Here is a 20,072-nt window from a genome sequence, read left to right as displayed (position 1 = left end):
TCCAGTGTCCGAATGAGCGTCTGTGATTTTTTAGCATCGTGATTTCTTTTCGTTGACCAAATCAGGGCAGTGACTTGATTTTTTTTTTTTTTTGTCTTACATTCTATGTCGAGAGTGAAATAATTGAGGAAGTGCCGAAACTTCTTCCAGAATTTCTCTTTGGGATCTATTGCTTCGAGAATATTTAGAGTTAAATATGAATTGACGTTTCTTGACAAAAGCAACTGTTTTTGATAAGTCACGGAAATTTTTAATTGCATCAATGAACATAAAGTACATTTTTCCGCAGTTTACTGAAAGAATTAAATCTTCACATTTATATTACTTAATAAGCCAATCAAATTTATTAAAGTAGAGTTTTTTTCGACGAATCGCACCATCAAAGTCTTGAACTTAGAAATAAAAACACAATTACAAGTGACAAAATACTGAACAGCGAGCTTTTGTAAAATTACAGTGGAATGAATGGAAGCTTATAACACTCGTACATTCACACGATCAGGGCACGAATAAACAAGATCACCATTTAACACTTTTTTCCTCGTTGGACTTTGAATAGTAGATATTATTCCATTCTCTGCAAGTAGCGATAGATAATCGCAAACAACTGATTTTGAAGTCTTGAGTGTGTCAATAATGGTATCTCTCACCATACAGAAATGTAGATCATTAGATAGTCATTCTAAGTTTTCTTTAAGCTCCTCTACAAAGTTGGTTCACTTTGACGAGGGAGGCAGAGTGCTAGCAAGCAAACTGAATTACCAGAACTTTATTCAATTTCATTTTATTACTTTAAAGGCCTTTGAAGAGGCATTGCGTAAGGGGGTACATCAAAGTGACATGTTTAATATTCAAATTGGGGAAAAACACCGAATAAGGACTTGAAGAAAAAAAACATCTTTATACAGACATTATTCAACCATCTGAAGCAACCCCTGAATGAAATAGTTGTAATCACTTCCTATCATCACTCTAAAGGGCAGAGTGTTCCACTCAGAAAGGCATAGTGGGCAGGTAAGTATTTGTAGACGTTAGTTCTAAAACAAATGTCTTAAATTTACAAAGAGGATCTAGACGAGAGGGAATATGATAGGCCGGGAAAATAGATGTTCTGAATGACCATTGGTTACACTACAGTTTGTGCATGAAAGAGAGCCGGTCATGGCTTCTGCGAGTGTCTAGAGCAGGGGTGGCCAAGCTGCGCCTCACGAACCGCATGCGGCTCTTCGCGTGTAAAAGTGCAACTCGCGGCTCCCTCCCCTATCCCTTCCCCCCTCCCACTTCCCCGCCTCCGTTCCGGTCACACGAGCACTCCCTTAAAAAGAGAAATGAAACTCGCTTTAAATCAAAAGAAAAGTTGCTGTTTGACAGTCTTGTGCTACTGCTACCTTACGTACAGTTGGGCTGCTTTTGACTCGGATAGATTGAAAGTAGTTCGAGTTTCGGTTATTACTCCGGACAAAGGTTATTGCTCCTGACAAATTGTGCAGTTTTCGGGCGCGTTTTCTTGTCTGTATGTCAATAATAGAAGTCTACTTCACACCAGCCCTTAGCGATATACATTTATTAAATCATTATTATATTTAATCTATACTTTTCCCCTCCCTTCACCACAAACGGGGTCCTCCATCATTTCCGCCGAACCACAAGGGGTCCGTGAAACATCGATGGTTGAGAACCACTGTCTTGGAGGATGGCCTGGCCTGCCTTGGTACCCAACAACCGAGTGAGCTGTGCAGACATGAGTTGTTCAGCTACATCCTCGAGCTTGTTGAGATTTCCATGAGCGTGTAGCTCCGGTAGCCAGGTGGGCTTGGGAAGGCCTGCGATAAGCCGTATCGCTTCCTTGTTAAGGTTCTCGACAATGTCGCGTTGGCGCTGTGTCAGGTAGTAGTAGTTGTAGCTGTAGAGCACCTTTGAGGAGAAGATGACCTGGGAGAGCTGTCTAGTCTCTTTTTCGCCTGTGCCCCACTTGCGGCTCGTGACTCGTCGTATCAAGTGAATGATTTGGGTGCCTTCTTTCTTGACCCCACTTAGACAACCCCTTTGTATAATGCCCCATGGGCACTCAAGGAAAATAGATGATGATGACGATGATGTCCCGGCTCTGCCGTCCTCGTCTATGAATAGTCCGAGAATGCGCACAGTTCGCTCTCGCGTGATAGTGGTGTTGTTTAGTATCAAGTTGTAAAAGGAGCGCATTTCGTCGGCGAGGTGTTTGGGGCCAGAGAGTACCACGACATATTCAGTCTTCTCCGGAGAAGCGGTCATACCAACGTCTTCTAGGAAAGACTGAACAGCGTCGAGGCCGCATTGTAGTGGATGTTCTTGCTCCCCGGCGCTGACTGTTGTGAACCAGAGAGCTATGTCATCTGCATAGATGGCAAAACGCAGATTCGGAATGGAGGTGAGACGCGTTGAGGGGCGAGCCATAACCATATTAAAAATGGTCGGTGACAGCAACACCCCTTGCGGCACTCCGACGTGGTTGATGGTTTCGGGTCCGACACTGCTCCCCATCTTTACTTGATACCTTCGATCTTTGAGAAACTTCCTCATAAAGTTTAGAGCACGGCCGTGGATGCCCTTTAGCTTGGCCCTCTCAATGACCCACGAGTGCGGCACCGAGTCGAATGCTTTCTGAACATCCACAGCAACGGTGGTTTCCGGTTGTATTGAGGAGGGGTCTGCCAGGATGTCGCGATGGAGCATCAAAACGTTGTCCTGGGTGCGGAGGCCTGATCGGAACCCGGTCTGGCAATGATGCAGGCAGTCCACCTTGTCGAAGTGCCATTGTATCCTGGCAAGGGCCATCCGCTCCATCCGCTTGCAGATGTTACTGGTCAGCGAGATAGGACGGAGGTTCCGCATCGTCGTGGATGGCTTGCCTGGCTTTGAGATGGAGATGACCAGCGACATTTTCTAGTTGCCTGGCAACCGGCCGGTTCCTCACACCTCGTTCATCCCTTCAAGTATCTTGAGCTTTACTCCGTTGGCAAATTGCGAAGCTCAGCGTGCGTCACTCTGTCGGGACCCGGCGCGCTCCTCATGTTAGAATGATCGAGTGCACTCTTAGAAAAAAGGGTATGGATAGTCCTCCCTTAGGGGAGGAACGGTCTTGTAACCTATGTTTCTTTAGAAAGGGAGAAACTTTCGTCCCTAAAGCAGGGGAGCAAAGTTCCTCCGTCACTTACGTCTCAATATGGCGGCCCCGAATCGAGCAAATCGAGCCCGATAAGGCTTGACGAGGACGCTACGTCTCTTGTACGGGACGAGAGGAGCATCAAATAAAAGCGTAACACGAGCTTTCCGCGAACTGTGTTTATTTCCGAAGCCAGATTCCCCCCACAGGTACAGGCGTTTCGGAAGCAGTTACTCAGTCTTCTCGTCGACAGCACTGCGATGTTAAACGGAGACAACCGATACCCAGTTACTTCGCGCACTTTGCGTCTTACCTTTTGTGTTTCTCGAGTCACAATTCCTTCGTCAACCGCACATCACGGAGGACAAACTCAATCCGCGAAACCAAAAGCCGCTCTTGAAATAACGAACTCGAAGCCGCTGTTTATCGCGTAGCGCGAAAGAAGGTTAAATCGCTCGCCACCAGATGGCGGGGTCAAGCAGAGTAATTGAGAGATTTGGAAAGGGGTCATGGTCCCTGGCTTGACTTTTGGAAACGCAGTGCTATGCATGAAATCCGAAGTGCATGCAAGACTAGAAATAAAACAGCGCGGAGTAGGGCTTTGGGGGCACATTGCAAAACGCCAAACCAGGGAGTACCAGGAGACATGGGATGGGCGTCTCTTGAGAGCAGGGAAGCGGTGAGCAAGATAGAATTTGAGGAACGGTTGAGGCAAATGGATGGGGACCAATGGGCACGAGAGGCTTTCAGCTATTGATACATAAGGAGCATAGACGCAAAGTGGAGACAGCGCACTAGGAAATTAAGAGGAAAGTTTTTAGGCCATAGTGGAGACACGGAAGAGCAGGTCTCAGTTAAGAAGAAAGTTAAGGCCACAGAAAGAGATCGGTGGCTAGACGGAACGCAGACAAAAACGGCTCTGGAAAACTATAGATTAAACAAAACAGTTATTGCCAAAGAAAGCATTTATGACAATTCTAGGGGAAGCTCATTGTTGTTTGAGGCGAGGACGGGTGTTCTGCTAACCAGAACATACAGAGCGAGGTACCGGGAAATGGATACAGTGTGCACTGCTTGTGGAGAGGAGGACGAGACGACTAAGCACTTAATAATCTACTGCAGGGGTGGCCAAGCTGTGGCTCGCGAGCCGCATGCGGCTCTTCGCGTATTAAAGTGTGGCTCACGGCTCCCTCCCCTACCCCCCCCCCCCTCCTTTCCCGCTCCCACGAGCATTTCCCCAGAAAAGAAATGATTCGAAATTTAAATCGAAAGACAGGCGTTGGTTTGGTAATCTTGTGCTAGTGCTACATTACGTACAGTTGTACTGCTTTTGACTCGGATAGATTGAAAGTAGCTCTAGTATTGTATATTCCTCTAAACAAAAGTTTGCCCCCACACCGCGGCTCTTGGAAGTTTCGTGGTTCTTTTTGCGGCTCTTAAACTCAGCATTTGCCACCCCTGATCTACTGTAAAGGGCTTCACCCTATGCCTACCGAAGACAACGTGGATTTAACAATGTCATTGGGTTTTAGAGACAGTGAAGGGAGAGTGGATTTCAAAACTGTAGAGATTACCAAGCAAAGATTAAGTGAATGGTGGCGGAGAGCGAGGGAAAACTAGGTATTTTCTTATTAACTGATGGCAAGGGGGTTTTATAGCCCCACTTTCTTTGCAGTGCGGAGTGAATATAGATTTCACATTTAAATATTCTAAGCTTGAAATAGTAAAACAAAATGGCTAGGTGGCATAAGCTACCGCCCGATCCAAAGGGCACAGCCGCATTCATCCATCCATCCATTCATCCATCCATTGCAAGTAGCTAGGCTAGGTGGCTCTAGGTACCGCCCAATTCATGTTCTACAAAATATAATTTGATTTCCTCATGCCACTATTGCGCTTGGGGATCCTCTACTATAACACACATTACGCTTATTAGAAGCATCAGGTGAACATACATTGAGCACATACACAACACACACAAATATCGATACAACGGAACACCACACTAAAGCCCGGTTCAAACAGACCCGGAATGCAAAGACAGGAGCCGGAACCCGTATTAACGTCAGCGTACGGGGGTGACGTAATTACGGCTTCCGGCTCCCGGATTGAAGAGTTGAAAATTTTTCAACTTTCTCCTTCCCGGGTCGTGACGTAGGTTTCCGTATTTTCTCCGCTGCCAATCAGCGCAGCGCGGCCAGGCGCGCTTCCCTCCTCCGCTCTCTTTGCCACCGGCGTGCAATGCCTCAGTCGCTCCGTGCTTGCTTGCAAGAAAAGCTCCGGCGATGAACTTCCCGCCCGTCTCCGACGCGAGGAAAGCAGCTCAAGCTGCAAAGAAGAGTGCCGCTGCGTTTGACGTACCCGAGAAAGCCTATGGATTAGTTCAGCTAGTTCAGAGGTACCCCTGGATCTACGACAGGTATCGTAGCGACCACAAGGACCGGGACAAGTGAAATAACTCGATACTGCTTTTAATAATTTATTGACACGGTTTCGGAGACACGGGAGGTGGTTGCAACCCGCTGAAACGGCATCTTCAATGCAAATATGAGTGGCCTTTAGAAAGGCCGTTTGTAGAGGCAGGCAGTGGTTGGCTTGCTGACTGCAAAGAGACCGGAAAGGCAGTGGGATGTTATTAATAAGCAAATGTGCTAAGCTTCCAGCTTTGAGGGCATGGTTGTTCACTAAAATTGTAATGAAGTAAATTTTGTTCATTTTCTTTTTTTTTATACACAATGTTTTACCAGCCTCGGGCACTCTGCGACCGACAAAATCCCCCCCCCCCCCCCCCCCCCCGAAACAAAATCCTGGCTACGTGCCTAGCTGCAACCATTGTGCGTGCGAGCTACATCCGGCACTTAAAAGGTTAAAAAGGCCAACGACACTGGTACGCGCTGTAGACCAGTTTTTAGGCAGTACTGTACGACCGCTAGCCTGGGGTCTTTAACACCCGTCACGCAGTAGTGAAACACGAACGTCTGCTGGTACGATGCTCATCCAAATCGAAACGGGCATTGGTGGGGATTGAACCCAAGATCCCTGGGTTCTGCAGCGCGAGCTTTCGTGCAGAATTCACTCATAAGCAGCTTGTAAGCACTCATCCTAGCTAGCACAAAAGACAAGGAAGCACAACGGGCTTCCGTCATACATGCACTCAAAGGAGCACAACACCGTGACCAGATTTAGTGGACCGAAAGAGTGTGTCGTACGAGCTGCGCATTCTTACGAAAGCTACTCTCATGATCCTGCCGCGTTAAAAATTATATAAACGTGCTTTCACGGCGGGAGCGCACGCTCCAGGTGAGTATTCCTGGAGCGACGCGCGGGCCCATGTGGAACGCCACTTGATATGTAACATGAAAATAATCCAAAATAAAAAGCAGCACACCCCCACGGCCACCGCCGGGTTGCCGGCGCGCGGGCGCCGGCAACCCGGCGCGGGCGACTTTGAGGCGCCAATTGCCCGCGCTTCGTGCCTGACGCTCCGTGCTCCCCTTGGCCGTTGTTTACTCATGTTTAGTTTTTAACTTTTTACGTTTTATGACTGAATGCATATACTTAGAGTGAGGCAAGAATTTCTTGTAAAACAAAAATAATATATTTGATAACCAATTTTTTACAATTCAATTCTGAAACACTTTTTATCGCAGGCCTATGACACATATCGCGATGATTCAAGCCCGTAAAACTTTTTACAGTGGTGTAGCAGAGAGCAAGATTGATCAACGGGTCGTTGAAGTGCGCTACTGCGTTGAATGAATACTTGTTAACCGAGTGACAGAAAATCTGCTTCGAACCGATGGTTACAGAAACGCCGCGAGTTTGATAATTATGTAACATAAATTATAATATTTCTCGTGAATGTGCAACTAAATGACTAGAGAAACCGCTTGTCATGATTTCCACTAGTTATGAAAAAAAAAATTCCATTCAACTTCAACTTACCAAATGTGCTGCTAATTTCCGGGAACAAAATGCGCGAAATAATGCTAAATATTTTATTTAAAAACACCGCCCAGTTCAATTTTTGATATGGGCGGATAGTGTGCCCGCGTGAGGTGTTGCGGACGCAAAGCTGCATGTGACACTTCATGTCATGCCGCTTCAGACATCTGCGTTCCGAGCTACAGGAATTACAGAAACGACACGAACGACATGACACCGGGACAACCGTGGCACATGATTGATTGACAAGGCTGCTCATTGCATTATCTGTCGCGCTCTGTAATGCGAAAAGAATCGTCCGGGTGTCATGTCGTTCGTGTTGTTTCTGTCGTTCGAAACGCAGATGTGCGAACCGGGCTTTTAAAGGGACCATGAAATGATTTTAAAATCGAGTTTCATCCACCGCACGTCGTAAAAGGTGTGAAAAGAAACACAAAAACACAAAAATAGGGAGCCCAAAAAAATTATTTGTATAGAACTTTTAAAAGAAAACTGGACTCTTTTGCGCCTTCCTTCCTTCGCCTGTTCACTACGATGCATACGCAGAATCGGTGCACGTCAGCCGAATCCACATCGCCTATTGGGTAAGAGCCTACCTCACCAGCACCGCGATCGTAAACAATAAATAGCCGGCGAATGTTTCCTAAAAGTTTTGTTAAATAATATTCAGATCCACATTTTGTAGCATAATTAGAGATGTGTGGCGAAAATTGCCAAATTTGATAATGCTGAGAGCCAAGCGCCATCTATCGTGTGGTAAACGAAGCAACTACTGCGCGTGCGCAGTAGGGCAGGGCCGCCAGTTACTTGGGTGACGGCGACCGACGAACATTTATTTTCTTTGTTTTCCTTCCTCTCAAAACTCTGACTGACTGAACGTTTATTTTTCTACGTGTTCTTCCCGCGCGTGCCGACTTCAAGCAGCAAGAAAACAGTACTTAAAACAGACCACGACGAACAAGAACGCTGGATTCACCGACTCCGACGAAGCGTATAGGCCTAGCAGGCATTCCGACTCGGCGCTGCGTTGCTTCGTCGCAAGACCGTCTGCCTACGACCGGCTGGCGTGCTAAATGGAATATGCCCGCGCGACCCTTGTGGACCCTTCCCGTATTATAGTTTGATCACTGACCTCAATTCTAGATTAAGAGGTGAGGAGGTCAATCTCTTCCCCTTGTTTTCCGAGGCAGTGTTGACGAACACTCGTCGAAAAGGGACTCTCGTCGATTCTATCTTCTTGTTTTGTGTGATATAGAGCTGAAATAAACGCCGTATGGATTGCCTTCGTAACACGGTATGTACACTTTGTTATTGGTATGCCATTTTTATTCTGACAGACTGCACGTCACTGTCGACCCCGGTCCAACCTTTCTTTGCCGAGTGTCGCGTCAGTATCGAGTTGCAATCGTAAAAGAACGGTCCCGAAGCGCTTACCAACAGCGCGAATACAAGACTTCCATCAAGCGCGCGCGTCCGCTCCGAGTGTAAGCAGGTATTTACGTGGCTCTTGCTGACACTCGTAGTTCAAACGTATCTTTTTTAACGTCGGCTCGCTCCTGCATCTCCGAGGCCGCGAAAAACGCCATCTACGTCGCTTTGCAAACGACTGACACGGGCCGGCCCTTCTGCCAACAATGACGGGGTGGTGACAAGACTCGCTGCACTTCCCAACAGGCATACCGGCGTATGGGACTAGTCCCATGCTGTCGCTGTAGCGCAACATATCTCATTGAATTTCGCTCAGCTGCGATGCGGCGATGAGGGGCGCCGATTCAGGAAATACGTCGGTGACATCAGCGCAGTAAAACCTACCGGCGCACCCCAACTCGTTGCCGCTAACACTCCCATTCTCCTACTGCCGAGAGAACTTCCGGTTCCGGAAACGGTCTACGTCACGGCTTCTTTTGCGGTCAGTTGGAGAGAATGAAAAAGTCGATATTTCAATAATTTTTTGTGTAAAAGTTAATAAACCGAGACGAAAACGGATGCCTGTTCGGCATTCAGTGAACATTGACGGTTTAATGTAAAGGTTATCTGGAAAAAGTAAAAAGGTCATTTCATGGTCCCTTTAAGGTAATAGGCCAACCTCACCGCCAGTTTCGCTACGCCTCCTCTGGCGCAATGCAATGCGGGAACTGCAGTCTTTCCGCACGAGGGTCAACACCACTGTAGGCTTACGCGTGTCGATCACGAGCCGTCTCGTGCACTGCCGCTGCTTCTGCGTCACGCACGCTCCAGACGGTTGGTGAGATCGGTCTATTGATCAACGCGAACGGCGAGCTCTCGTTTTCTTTGTCGGTAAGTGTTTACAGATATTGCGTTTTCTTGGTTGATAACAATAAGCTATCGATATGACGGGCCTGAAATTTTGACTACAGTACACACGGATGAGCGCTGTTGAATACTATATAGATAGAACTACGCCTCCAGCGAGAGCTCGCGCACGTAGAATCGGTCAGCTGTCCAATGGCGAAGAAGACGACGTAGACGATAGACCTCCGTCAGCTCTGACTCTACAAGCTACAACAATGCAAATACATCGTTCATTGACTCTTAAAGACTACCGAAACCGACAGGATAACCTCTACGTCACTACCTATTTCGGAACACTTGCAAGATAGTTTCGGTATTTCGCGTGCATTACTGGGCACAAAATAAGCCTCACTTGATTCCACAAAAGAAAAAAAAAAAATGAGCGGCATACTAGGCCACCCCTGCGTCGAGAAACACCCCTTTTAGAAAAAGTTTGGAACGATTCAGCATCTCGCGAGGTTCGAGTACGCAGCCAAAAGCACCGACAGAAAAAAAAGCAAAAAAAAACAATTACGTTCGCCCGCCTGGCTGCCGAGCGCCGAGCCTCAGCTTCATAGGGCACGCTCATTACGTAAACAAATATCCGCTGGACAGGCCGAGCACGCACCCAAACGTCGAAACGTATCCAAACGGCCGCCACGCCGCACGCACCACTCCAGCAACGTAAGCGCACAGCGCGCTGAATGCGTACAAAGAGTGAGGAGCATTTGCGCTTGCACCACCTTCGCCCTGTCCGAAGTGGACACCATAGTGCGCTGCGAAAACGCGAAGAACGCATGACGTCAAGAAGCCAACTCCGCGTCGATGAAAGAAAGATAAAACTAATGTCGTCTATAGTCGGTGACAGGTCAAGATCGAAGTGGAAGCTCCTCCCACCCCTTTCCACTTTAGTAGAGCGAACGCTGGAGAGGAGGCGCCATCCTCTCCACCGTTCGCTCCGCTGAAGTGGAAAGGGGTGGGAGGAGCTTCCACCTCGTTCTTGACCTGTCACCGACTATAGCCGTACGAGTAAAAAAAAAAAGTGTCCGCGAAATATAGCAAGCTCTGTCAGCATCGAATGTCAAAGGCGATCTGCGGATGACACATCGATGAAACAAGTGTAGAAGAAACTATCTGCCGATAAAACATCGCAGTGACGATGAACCGATCTGTCTATGATCCTTGTTGGATAAACTGATTACCAGTATAGAACTGCGCGCCAAGAAAAACGCGGCTTGCCACATAAAATCTCAACGTGATCGAGAGCGCGACGAAGATGGCGACGGCCCCAAACCCCCAAACCAAACCAAGCAAAGTCATGCCGAATTAAGTCATACAAATCCAAACGAAATCAATCGAAGGACGGCTGCATGTAACGAGATAATAGATGCTGACATTATTTCATAAAGGACGAGATGACTGAAAAGCAATGTCGGCCGATGATTCCTTAAATCGCAGCCTGCTTCGGCAAGCATGGTCGATCAAGAAAAGCAGAACCAACTCGAGTGAGAAGGAAAACTCGGCCTCTAAGGTTTCTGTTCATAGATAGCATACGACTGACGGACGCCACTGCCAACAGGGATTGTGGCGAGATTTCAAACCAGAGGTACGTCACGTGAAAACGCCCCACCTAATATTACGCCCCCCCCCCCCCCCCCCGAAAAAAAAAGGTCGATGCCCATATGTTTACTATTTATACATGCTGCATAAACTTCCGTAGAAGTACGTGTGGGTGGGACAAAGAAAGAAACAGGGGTGATACATGTAGTAATCGTTTATTTGCGTACAAATGAGCAAGGTATGCACAGCGAGGCGATGCTCTAATCACTGCGACGCTGTCTGTGTAACATGTCGGAAGGCGGGTTTGTGTTTTCTGCCGCCCTTGTCAGCAGGCGAAAGTTCAACATACCCACTTTCGTCAGCTTGCATTTAGTTTCTTTCGTAATTAATCCAGGTTAACGAAATCTGGTAGAAATGTGCGGAGCATCAACATAAAAATAGTACATTTCTTTCAAATTGGCTAAGCGGCACAGAAGCTCCCTGTTTTGAGGTAGTTTCCCCGCCGCACGACTCACGTGACGACAAACCAACGGCTTGCGAGAAACAAAGGAAAAACACAAAGAAAGCAACCTGTAAGCGTAAAGACATGTGAGTGTAAAGACCTCTAAGTGTGATGAACATGGGCGTACCAACCGGGGGGGGGGGGGGGGGAGGGACAAGGGGGCGCTTGCCCCCCCCCCCCCCCAGTTCTCAGAGTGGGGGGCAAGGCATGTGTTTCGCCCCCTCCCCTGAAACAGCCGTTACTGGGCAGGGCAAACACTGGCCGGCGGCGACCAAGGGATACCAATTGGGCATCGGCCCCCGCCCTGGGGGGGGGGGGGGAGGGGAGGGGGCGGTCGGGTCGGGTCTGGTCTGGTTTGCCCCCCCCCCCCCCCCCCCCCCCCCCCGTCATAAACAAGTTGGTACGCCACTGGTGATGAGCGTGAAGACCCGTGTGAGTATGAGGACCGTGAGGACCTGTGAGTGCGAGGACCGTGAGGAGCTGACAGTGTGAGCACCGTGATGACCTGTTAGTGTGAGGACCGCGTGGACCTGTGAGTGTGATGAGCATCATGACTTGTGAGTGTCAGAACCGTGAGGACCTTGAGCGTGAGTGCCGTGAGGACCGTGATGACCTGTAAGTGTGATGAGCGTGATGACCTGTGAGTGTGAGGACCGTGAGGACCTGTGAGTGTCATGACCTGTGAGTCTCACGATTCGTGATGACCGTGATGATCTGTGAGCGTAACGACCGTGATGATGACGTCAAGTGAGTTTTGGTTTTGTGTTGAACCATGAGGGTGAGTCCGGGTGGTGACTCTATTTTGAATAAGTCGTGATCGTGAGTGGGCGTGAGTTCTGATTAAGGGAAAAATGGGGATCGCGAGTTTGAGTGAGGACAGCTTGAAGTGCCGACCTATGGACATGACCGCAAAATCTATGCAAGACTTCCAGTCCCCCGACGACCAAGTGTTGAATCCCTCGCACTTCGGTTGCAAGTTCCCGTTGACCAGATTGAATTGATCCACCGTTTCTAGTAACTCCTGGCCCTTGGCATCCATGGCCCCATGCAGGCTGTCCAGGTGCGGATTAAAGTCCCCCATCAGGAGATTATCATAATCTCCATGGAGGTCTCCTATGTCTAGTCGGAGGCACTCCCATATCTCCCTATTCCTCTCCTCGGCAGTTATTCCTGTCCACATGTAGACCACCAACACTACAGTCTTACATCCTGCTAGGATCCCCGTCATCCAGAGGTGTTCCCGGCAACTCGGTCTTGCCCTGAACCATCCTTGATTCGGCGCAAAGAGTACCCCAATGCCTCCTCCCCTTCTCTCTACTCCCCCTCTGTTACACGCCTCCCAGCACAGCCTTGAGTGCCCCGGTGGCATTTCCGAGTCCCCAAGTTGTGTCTCCACTATACAGTACAGCTCTATTTCTTCATATGCCATTGTCTTCAATATCTCCTCCCACTTGCGCTGAACCCGACCACCCTGTATGTTCAATAAGGCTAGCTTTGTTCTTCTTTTCACTCTCCTTCGTCGTCTCCTTTTCCGCGCAGCTTCATTTCGGTCCTCCTTCGCCTCGGCTGTTGACCGTTGGTCCCGCCGCGTCGCCTCACCTCCCTTTACCACCCGCGTTCGCTCCCTTGGTCAGGGTACTTGTTGTTTCGGTCTCTCACCAGCTCTGACCACCTCCCACTGCACTTCCGTGCTGGACGCCCTTCCCCTTCTTGCGCCACCCTCTTTCCGAGGCATATACGGCCGCCTCTGTTGCCCTAAAAAAGGGGCTGCCACCTCGGTTATTGCTCTGGCCGCTCGCCGTACCCCTTCCTCAGAATAGTGCAGACTCTCTCCAGCAAAGTACCTCGTTCGTAGACCTTTCCTTCGGTCCAAAAAACGTGCCCCGATCTATTGGCACAAACTGTGGAGTCGTGCGTTATTTGCGACCGCGTCCGCTTTTATTTCTCTTCCTCGGCCAGACACCACCGGTATCGAGAAGATGATCAGTTTCGTTCCCTTTTCAGCCCATATCTCTTCCAGTTTGGCCGTTATGCTCTCCGCCACTCCCTGCAGTACTTTGTTGAGTCCCAAGTGTAGCACGTAGATTCTTTTGGCAACTCGGGCCTGGCCCTCATACTCCACGGTGGGCTGGTGTGCCTATTCCACAGTTGCTCCCTTCCTGCACAGGAATTCAACGCTATTGGGGATCCCCACATTCTGAACGAGTACTTGCGCAAATCGCCCAACACTTGCAATCCCTACCACTATTGCCTCTCTCAGGACTCCCTTTGGTGGCCCCATGGTTGGTGCTGGCTTTTTCCTTCCTTGAACTACCGGCTCGGTGGCAGCGCTCTATCTCTCTCTCTTCAGTTCTTCCCTCCTTCGCCTCCACCTCTCCTTCTACCCCAGCTTCTTGCTACCTGCTTCGTCCCATATGTTCCCTCTTCAAATAAGAATTGTTGCCGAACGATTTATCGCATACTGGCAAGTAGGTGTTTTTTGTACAAAACGAAATTATTTAGGTGTGTTGACAGGACACAATTGTTATCTCCATCCACGTCGCCTTCATGTGTTACCGTCATAGCTAGCGACAATGATGGATTACACGACTTCAAAGTTGATTGAATCTGATCATCCTATCAGATTATATAATTATATTTTATGGATTTGTAAAATAAGGATATATTAATTAAATGGCGTTTTTATGTATATTAACGCTAGCTATTCTTTGTGAATAGTTTCTGAAGTTATTTTTATCACAAGATTGCGTATTGCCCTCTCCTCATGGTATAGTGCCCTCAAAAACCTCACACTTGAAGAAGAGATGTAGCCCTAATACTCCTTGTGCCATATACGACACCGCTAAACTTCAGTTGGCGTGCAGCGCCCTGGCCTCCAACCGGCGCTACCAATTTTCACGAGCGGCTTGAGAGCCCAGTTGTAAAACTTACGAAAATAGCTTAATTAAATGTAACAAACTCTAAAAATCTATCATTTTTTTCCTATTGCAAAACATCAGTCTTTCCTTTTTGTGTCTTTAATGCCTACTCTAGCTGTTTAATATGTTGTATCGCATCGTCATGAAGCCTCTTGTAAATTAGGTGTCGTCAGTTGGACGTCAGTGCCCTGCACGGCAAGCTGAAGTTTTGGGCTGTCGCGCATATGTGACAAGGGGTGTAAAAGCTACACCCGTTTTTTTTTTTTTTTCGTTTTTTTTTGTTTTGTTTTTAGGCTTCAATAAATCAAATGAAATGACCGTGCAACGTTTCGCAACAAGCAAGAGTTTCCAAAATCGCCCCATTCTCCTTAAATACTCCTTAAACGTCATAATTCATCGGGTGAGGCACCAATTCGCGATGGCGTCATTCGATGATCTCATGGAGTTTACCGCGTCGATAACGATTTCCGAAGCACTTGCAAGTCGCCAAACAGAACCTGAAATAATTCTCACACAACCAGAAGTTTAGAACGTAATGTGCGCCAGGAGCACATCCACCGTGGTCAGGAGAGAACAGCAAACGAACAAAGACAAGTCATCGGCGCCGACCAACGTTACTATAGAACACTCAGTTGGGAAACTCGCCGTCGAAACCTGGGCCGCTGGCGTCCACCGAGACCGAGCTAAATACGACAACAGCGCCAATCTTTATCATTTGTCTGTACTGTGGTCACCTTGATCTCTCAGAAAGCCTGTTTTTGCGTAAAAACAAACGGAAAAGACTCTTTTTGTATGAAATATATTGGAGTTTAATACAAAATGAAGGGCGCGTGATGTTTTTATAATCTTTAGTTCACAAGGTTTTGCGGAACAATTAATATTGTTTTTATACAACCATGCCTCACCGGTGCCTTCAGGTAGCGCGTCCCGACCTAGGTGCATTTTAGCTTTGGTAGTAAATCGCGGCACGTCCGCTGGGGAGATGGGGGTGGAGCCCCTGTAACCCCTTCCGCTGTATCTGTTTCGGCGCCAAAATGGCCGATTAAAGCCAAAATAGACGTCACGTGCAGTTTATCAAGTGGCCGCTGCGGGATTAATGGCGGCGTTGTGTTCGTCATTAGCTCGGTGCTGGAGGACAGAGCGGGGACACTTTTTCAGAGCAGTCTCTATGGCAGTTTCCCAACTGAGTGGTTCAGTAACGTTGGCGCCGACGAAGCGCGTAGCAAAAGCGCTTAGTCTAGACGTTCGCTAGGCCTATCCGCTGGACTAAGCTGTCGAGACACATACGGCGATGCTTTAAGTGATTGTGCTGCTGCTCTGCTGATTATAATATTTAGGCCCGATGGAGACATGCACAAGTATTAGCGGAGTCTTAAGAATTTTGTGTAGTACGTTCCGATGCCACCGACGACAACACCCGATACCGATACGTAAATATGTGTGTGTATGTGTAGTTGGGGGTATTGTGATTGGAAGTACTAGAAAGATCTACTAAAACTCCTTATTATGCTTAATAACATTTACACATTCTTGTCATAGCCTAATCAATGATTCATGAAAGCTGGTTTGAGACATTTTATTTTATCACACCACATGCTCTTAGGACTTTGCCAACTACTTTCAGTTTCATAACTATGTTATCATCTTGTGTGGTTTATACGCCGTGGTGTACGTTTTGGTAATTGTTGTTTTCATAAGGCTAATAATAGTTGTTATTATTTTGTTGCGGGCTGTGTGTGTGTTGTTCTGCCGTGTTGACGCTGAACCTGTCATGCATGAATAATATATGCTCTACCATTAAATCAATGAATCAATGGTTCATGTTTCTCTCAACAAGACAGGTGGTGCTTGGGGCAAAAAGCTGCAGCAAGTAAAGTTTGACGAAGCCCCCGCACCGGGATGAAACTTGGTTCCCTGGCTGGCGTAATACGGTGAACCTATACAGCATGTTCACAAATGTAATTATGCATAAAAAGAACAAACTATGATGGTAAAGAAATCTTGCTAACATACATAAATTTACAAAACACACATTTAGGGACAAGTAATTGCCTTTTTAAGATATTGCTGTGTTATTTTCTCTACGCAGTCTGAACCAAAATGATTTATCCTACATGTTTCCGCTATGATTTTGTTTCAGGGGTGATAGTTTTGTTGTATCCGTGTTCCACGTAAAGCACAATGAATGATGTTTAAATCCTTGTAGTGCTAGGAACGCAATGTCACTGCTCAGAGGCACAAATTTTGTTTGTTTTATAATGATAACTTTGTTAACCTCTAGCTTTTATAGGTGAATACAACAGTCATCAGTCTTGAAATACTAAATAATTAGCTTGTTTTATGCTTTGCATGCATTAGTTGTAGGCTGTCACATAGTTTGAATGGCCCGCGTTTAAACATGCGATCTATATACATCCGCAGAGTGACGTGTCCTCCAGCTACGTTTCTTAAGTTTATGTGTTAATTAAAATGCACACGTCATCTAGCATAAAGAATACAGAGACAGTAAGCATCGTTAAGTACGATGAGTTTATTTTTTACATATAAGCTCGTTGTTTTTTTAGAGCGTTGCGAAATAACATTGCAAGACTGAAAACCATAAGAGAGCCTATTTTCATGCAAGATCTATGTCAGAATCAGAAAGATCAATGCTGTTTAAATATCATAACCGTTACCAAGTGCGTTTTGGTGCGTCTTGGAGAGTGGTGTCTTCACGTTGAGGTTTTCAGTGTCTAGATATTAGGCAATAGTTCAAGAGTAACAGCTTGTTTCCTTGTAAAAAGCCTTCGGGTATCCACAGTATGCGAGGAATATAAGCCAACATTCGTCCAGGTCAGTGGTTGGGTTTGTATTATTCTTAACAAAGAACTCACAGACTGGAAAGTCGGAAAAATAATATAAAATAATAAATTTAAACATTTCACCCTCAAGTGACTCGTTGAATTTAGAAGGATGTTTTCAAAATGCACAGCCTCCTCTTTTTGTATACTAACCTTCTAGTTATGACGGCACCGCGTTATGTTAATTTAAATATGAACAAAGATGATAGTGAGGCTGCCACCATCGTACGTAGGGGCTAGTAGATAGCTCCAACTAAAAGTGACCTACAGTGTTGAAAGTAGCCAACGAAGCCACAAGAGCGTGCCGTCTCTAGCCACACTATGTTTAATAACGCTCACCTATTTTATATCAAACATAGCAAAGGCCTGATAGCCGGATGTTGATAGCAGCCGCTGGTCTCGAAACCGGCCGGCGCGCGGCTCGCGTGGTTCCTCTTGCCGCCAGCATGACGCCCGCGTGTAGCTCGAGACAGCGCACTCCTGTGGCTTCGTTTGGTCTCTCCCCCACTGTACCTCATTTAAAGTACTCAAACCTATTTTTATTTCAGTTCCATGACCTATGCCGTTGTTTCATAAGTGACCCTCGTTGCCATTTTTGAAAGGGAGTGAATAATGAATACAGGATTAAAGCTGATACACACATTTGATTTTAAGTTTGATCGAGTGCTAGCACATTGGCGCCACCTGTGAGTTAGCCGTAGAGCACTCTCCGTCTGCGTATATATCTCTGTATTTTTACGCATCATTATTTCAATGTGGGCTTGAAGTAATTCTGACAATGTTACACTCTAAAAAATGCGTGCGCTTCTACTTACCCGCAAAACACTCGAAGAGCAAACCTCTGGAATCTACGAAATCAGCTCAGCGAATGATGAGGCGGATCATTCGTTTCGACCTTAAAATTAAGTCTGCGCCGTGACATTACGCAATACAAAGCGCCATGCTTGTATTGCGTAAAGTCACTGCGCCGATTTAATTTTGAGGTCTAAACAGATGTTCCGCTTCATCATTTGCTCAGCTGGTTTCGTAGATCTCAGAAATTGGCTCTTCGGGTATTTTCCGCGTAAGTAGACGCGCAGGCATTTTTAGAGTGTAAAAGCGTTTACATTATAAGTGAAAGGAAGGTATTTGAATATGTCCAATAGACATATATGAATATGTCCAATAGACAAATAAGTCCAATAAACATAAAATCATAAAAAACTTAAATGCCACATATGAGCCCCATATAATTTACCTAAGCTTCAATGCGTTTATTGGACAAATTATTTTTTTCCTTCACACAGGGTTGTTAATGCATACTGAGTATTTTGCGAATATATAAAAGCATTTAGTCTTTTTATTTATACAGTGTGCTTGCCTTTAATTCGGACCGTTTTTTAGAAGTGACCAAGAGTTATACGAGTGCTGCCTTCATCATGTACTTATCATGCAATGCGAAACGTCAAGCTTGCATCGCTTAATGTCGCAACTCAGACTGCGTTCTTTTTGTCTCAACATATGTTCCGGCATCGCCATTCGCTGAGTTGCCTCCGTAAGCTGCGGTGATTGGCACTCCGAGTGTTGTGTTGGAGAGTAGACGCAGCATTTTTTTTAGAGTGTATGTCACTCTTCTAAACATTTATATGGGCGGAGCACTGGGCGCTCTTTGTGGACGCACTTTTTAAATTAAGCTGAAAAATGGTTTAAAGTTATTAATTATTATGTGAAAAATGACTGCATCTTCCCCAATTTTTTCAATTGTTCAGGCCTATAATAGCAGTTGTCGTCAATACTGCAATTTCTACATGACCCCTTTATAATCCAACAATTAGAAAGTAAAGGACTGTATTTAGCTAATTAGCCAACTTCCCATGATGATTATCCCCTCATCTAACGTCCGCCGAGTCTGATAGATACATGTTAAAGACGGCACTTGTCTAAACTTCACCACTTTTTTTTTCTTTTTTCTAAATTGGCTAGAATTCAAATTGAACAGCACGTATACAGATCGGAAACGTTGCGAGGCTACCCGAGAGATGCAGTCTGTGTGTTCTCACGTTGTAAGCGGTTACAAGTAAGTACACCACACCCGATCACACACAAATGCGATGTATGTCAAATTTTAAAATATGAAGCTCTGTGAATGAGGAAAGTAAGTCTTATCATAACTTTGCTGTATCGGTTCATGACACTGCAAAATTAGACACGTGATTTGCCCCACGGCTTAACCATATCAAGTTTGTCTAGTTAGTATACGTACAATGAGCCGAGTTTCTGTTGCTCTCAACTTTCTTCAATACGTAGCAGTTATTGAAATTGGACAGTAACACCCGTCGCAGACCTATTGAAAAGAAAAGGATTGCATTCATTATGTGTACATTAAATAAATCAAAATTTATGTAACTTAGATATAATAATATTTGTGTAGTACGTCTGTGTAGACAACCGGAAGCTATTCTCCCTCAACAGGTGACTTGTTTTTCAACTGCAGATGAAACATTCAACAACTATAGTAGAACCGTTCGCCTGGATCTTAACGCGCAGGACGCAGTATTGATACACGACCTAGGGCCGGTACGTCCAAATCGAAACGGACAGGAATGGGGATTGAACCCAATATCCGTGGGCTCTGCAGCCCGAGCTTTTACTTCACGTTCTCCGAACTGTGGCGCACCAATACCGCTGTATACGACGAACATATTAAAGGTCTCCAGAACAAACTCTTTTAAGGAATCGGCGAATTAGCTCGCGATCTTGCACTTATCAGCGAGCACTGGTTAGCCGACCCTCTAAAGAAGTTCATTTTGAAGGCCTGCTCGTCTGACAGCGGTATAACGCAATCTTCCACCGATTTCCCTTACACAAGACGCAAATAAGGTGTATGTAAGTTG

General features: G+C 46.4%; 1 protein-coding gene and 1 pseudogene across 1 annotated transcript in view; both read right to left on the bottom strand.

Moving 5' to 3' along the window:
• Positions 1 to 13,071: 13,071 nt before the first annotated feature.
• LOC120843260 lies at positions 13,072 to 14,003 on the bottom strand (annotated as a pseudogene).
• Positions 14,004 to 16,869: 2,866 nt separating this feature from the next.
• The window catches only part of LOC115322781, a 53,853-nt gene continuing 50,650 nt past the window's right edge, over positions 16,870 to 20,072 (bottom strand). Inside the window, exons 9-10 of the mRNA XM_040214564.2 lie at positions 19,442 to 19,522; positions 16,870 to 17,235 (exon numbers count right to left, since the gene is read on the bottom strand). Of these exons, the coding sequence (XP_040070498.1) occupies positions 17,111 to 17,235; positions 19,442 to 19,522 (206 nt within the window). The 3' untranslated portion in view covers positions 16,870 to 17,110. The remainder of the gene's footprint in view (positions 17,236 to 19,441; positions 19,523 to 20,072) is intronic.

Source organism: Ixodes scapularis, unplaced genomic scaffold (genome assembly GCF_016920785.2).
Source record: "Ixodes scapularis isolate PalLabHiFi unplaced genomic scaffold, ASM1692078v2 PGA_scaffold6__148_contigs__length_123643588, whole genome shotgun sequence".
Classification (NCBI taxonomy): domain Eukaryota; kingdom Metazoa; phylum Arthropoda; class Arachnida; order Ixodida; family Ixodidae; genus Ixodes; species Ixodes scapularis.
The sequence above is the reverse complement of the archived record's forward strand: the minus strand, read 5'-3'. Positions and strand labels throughout refer to the sequence as shown.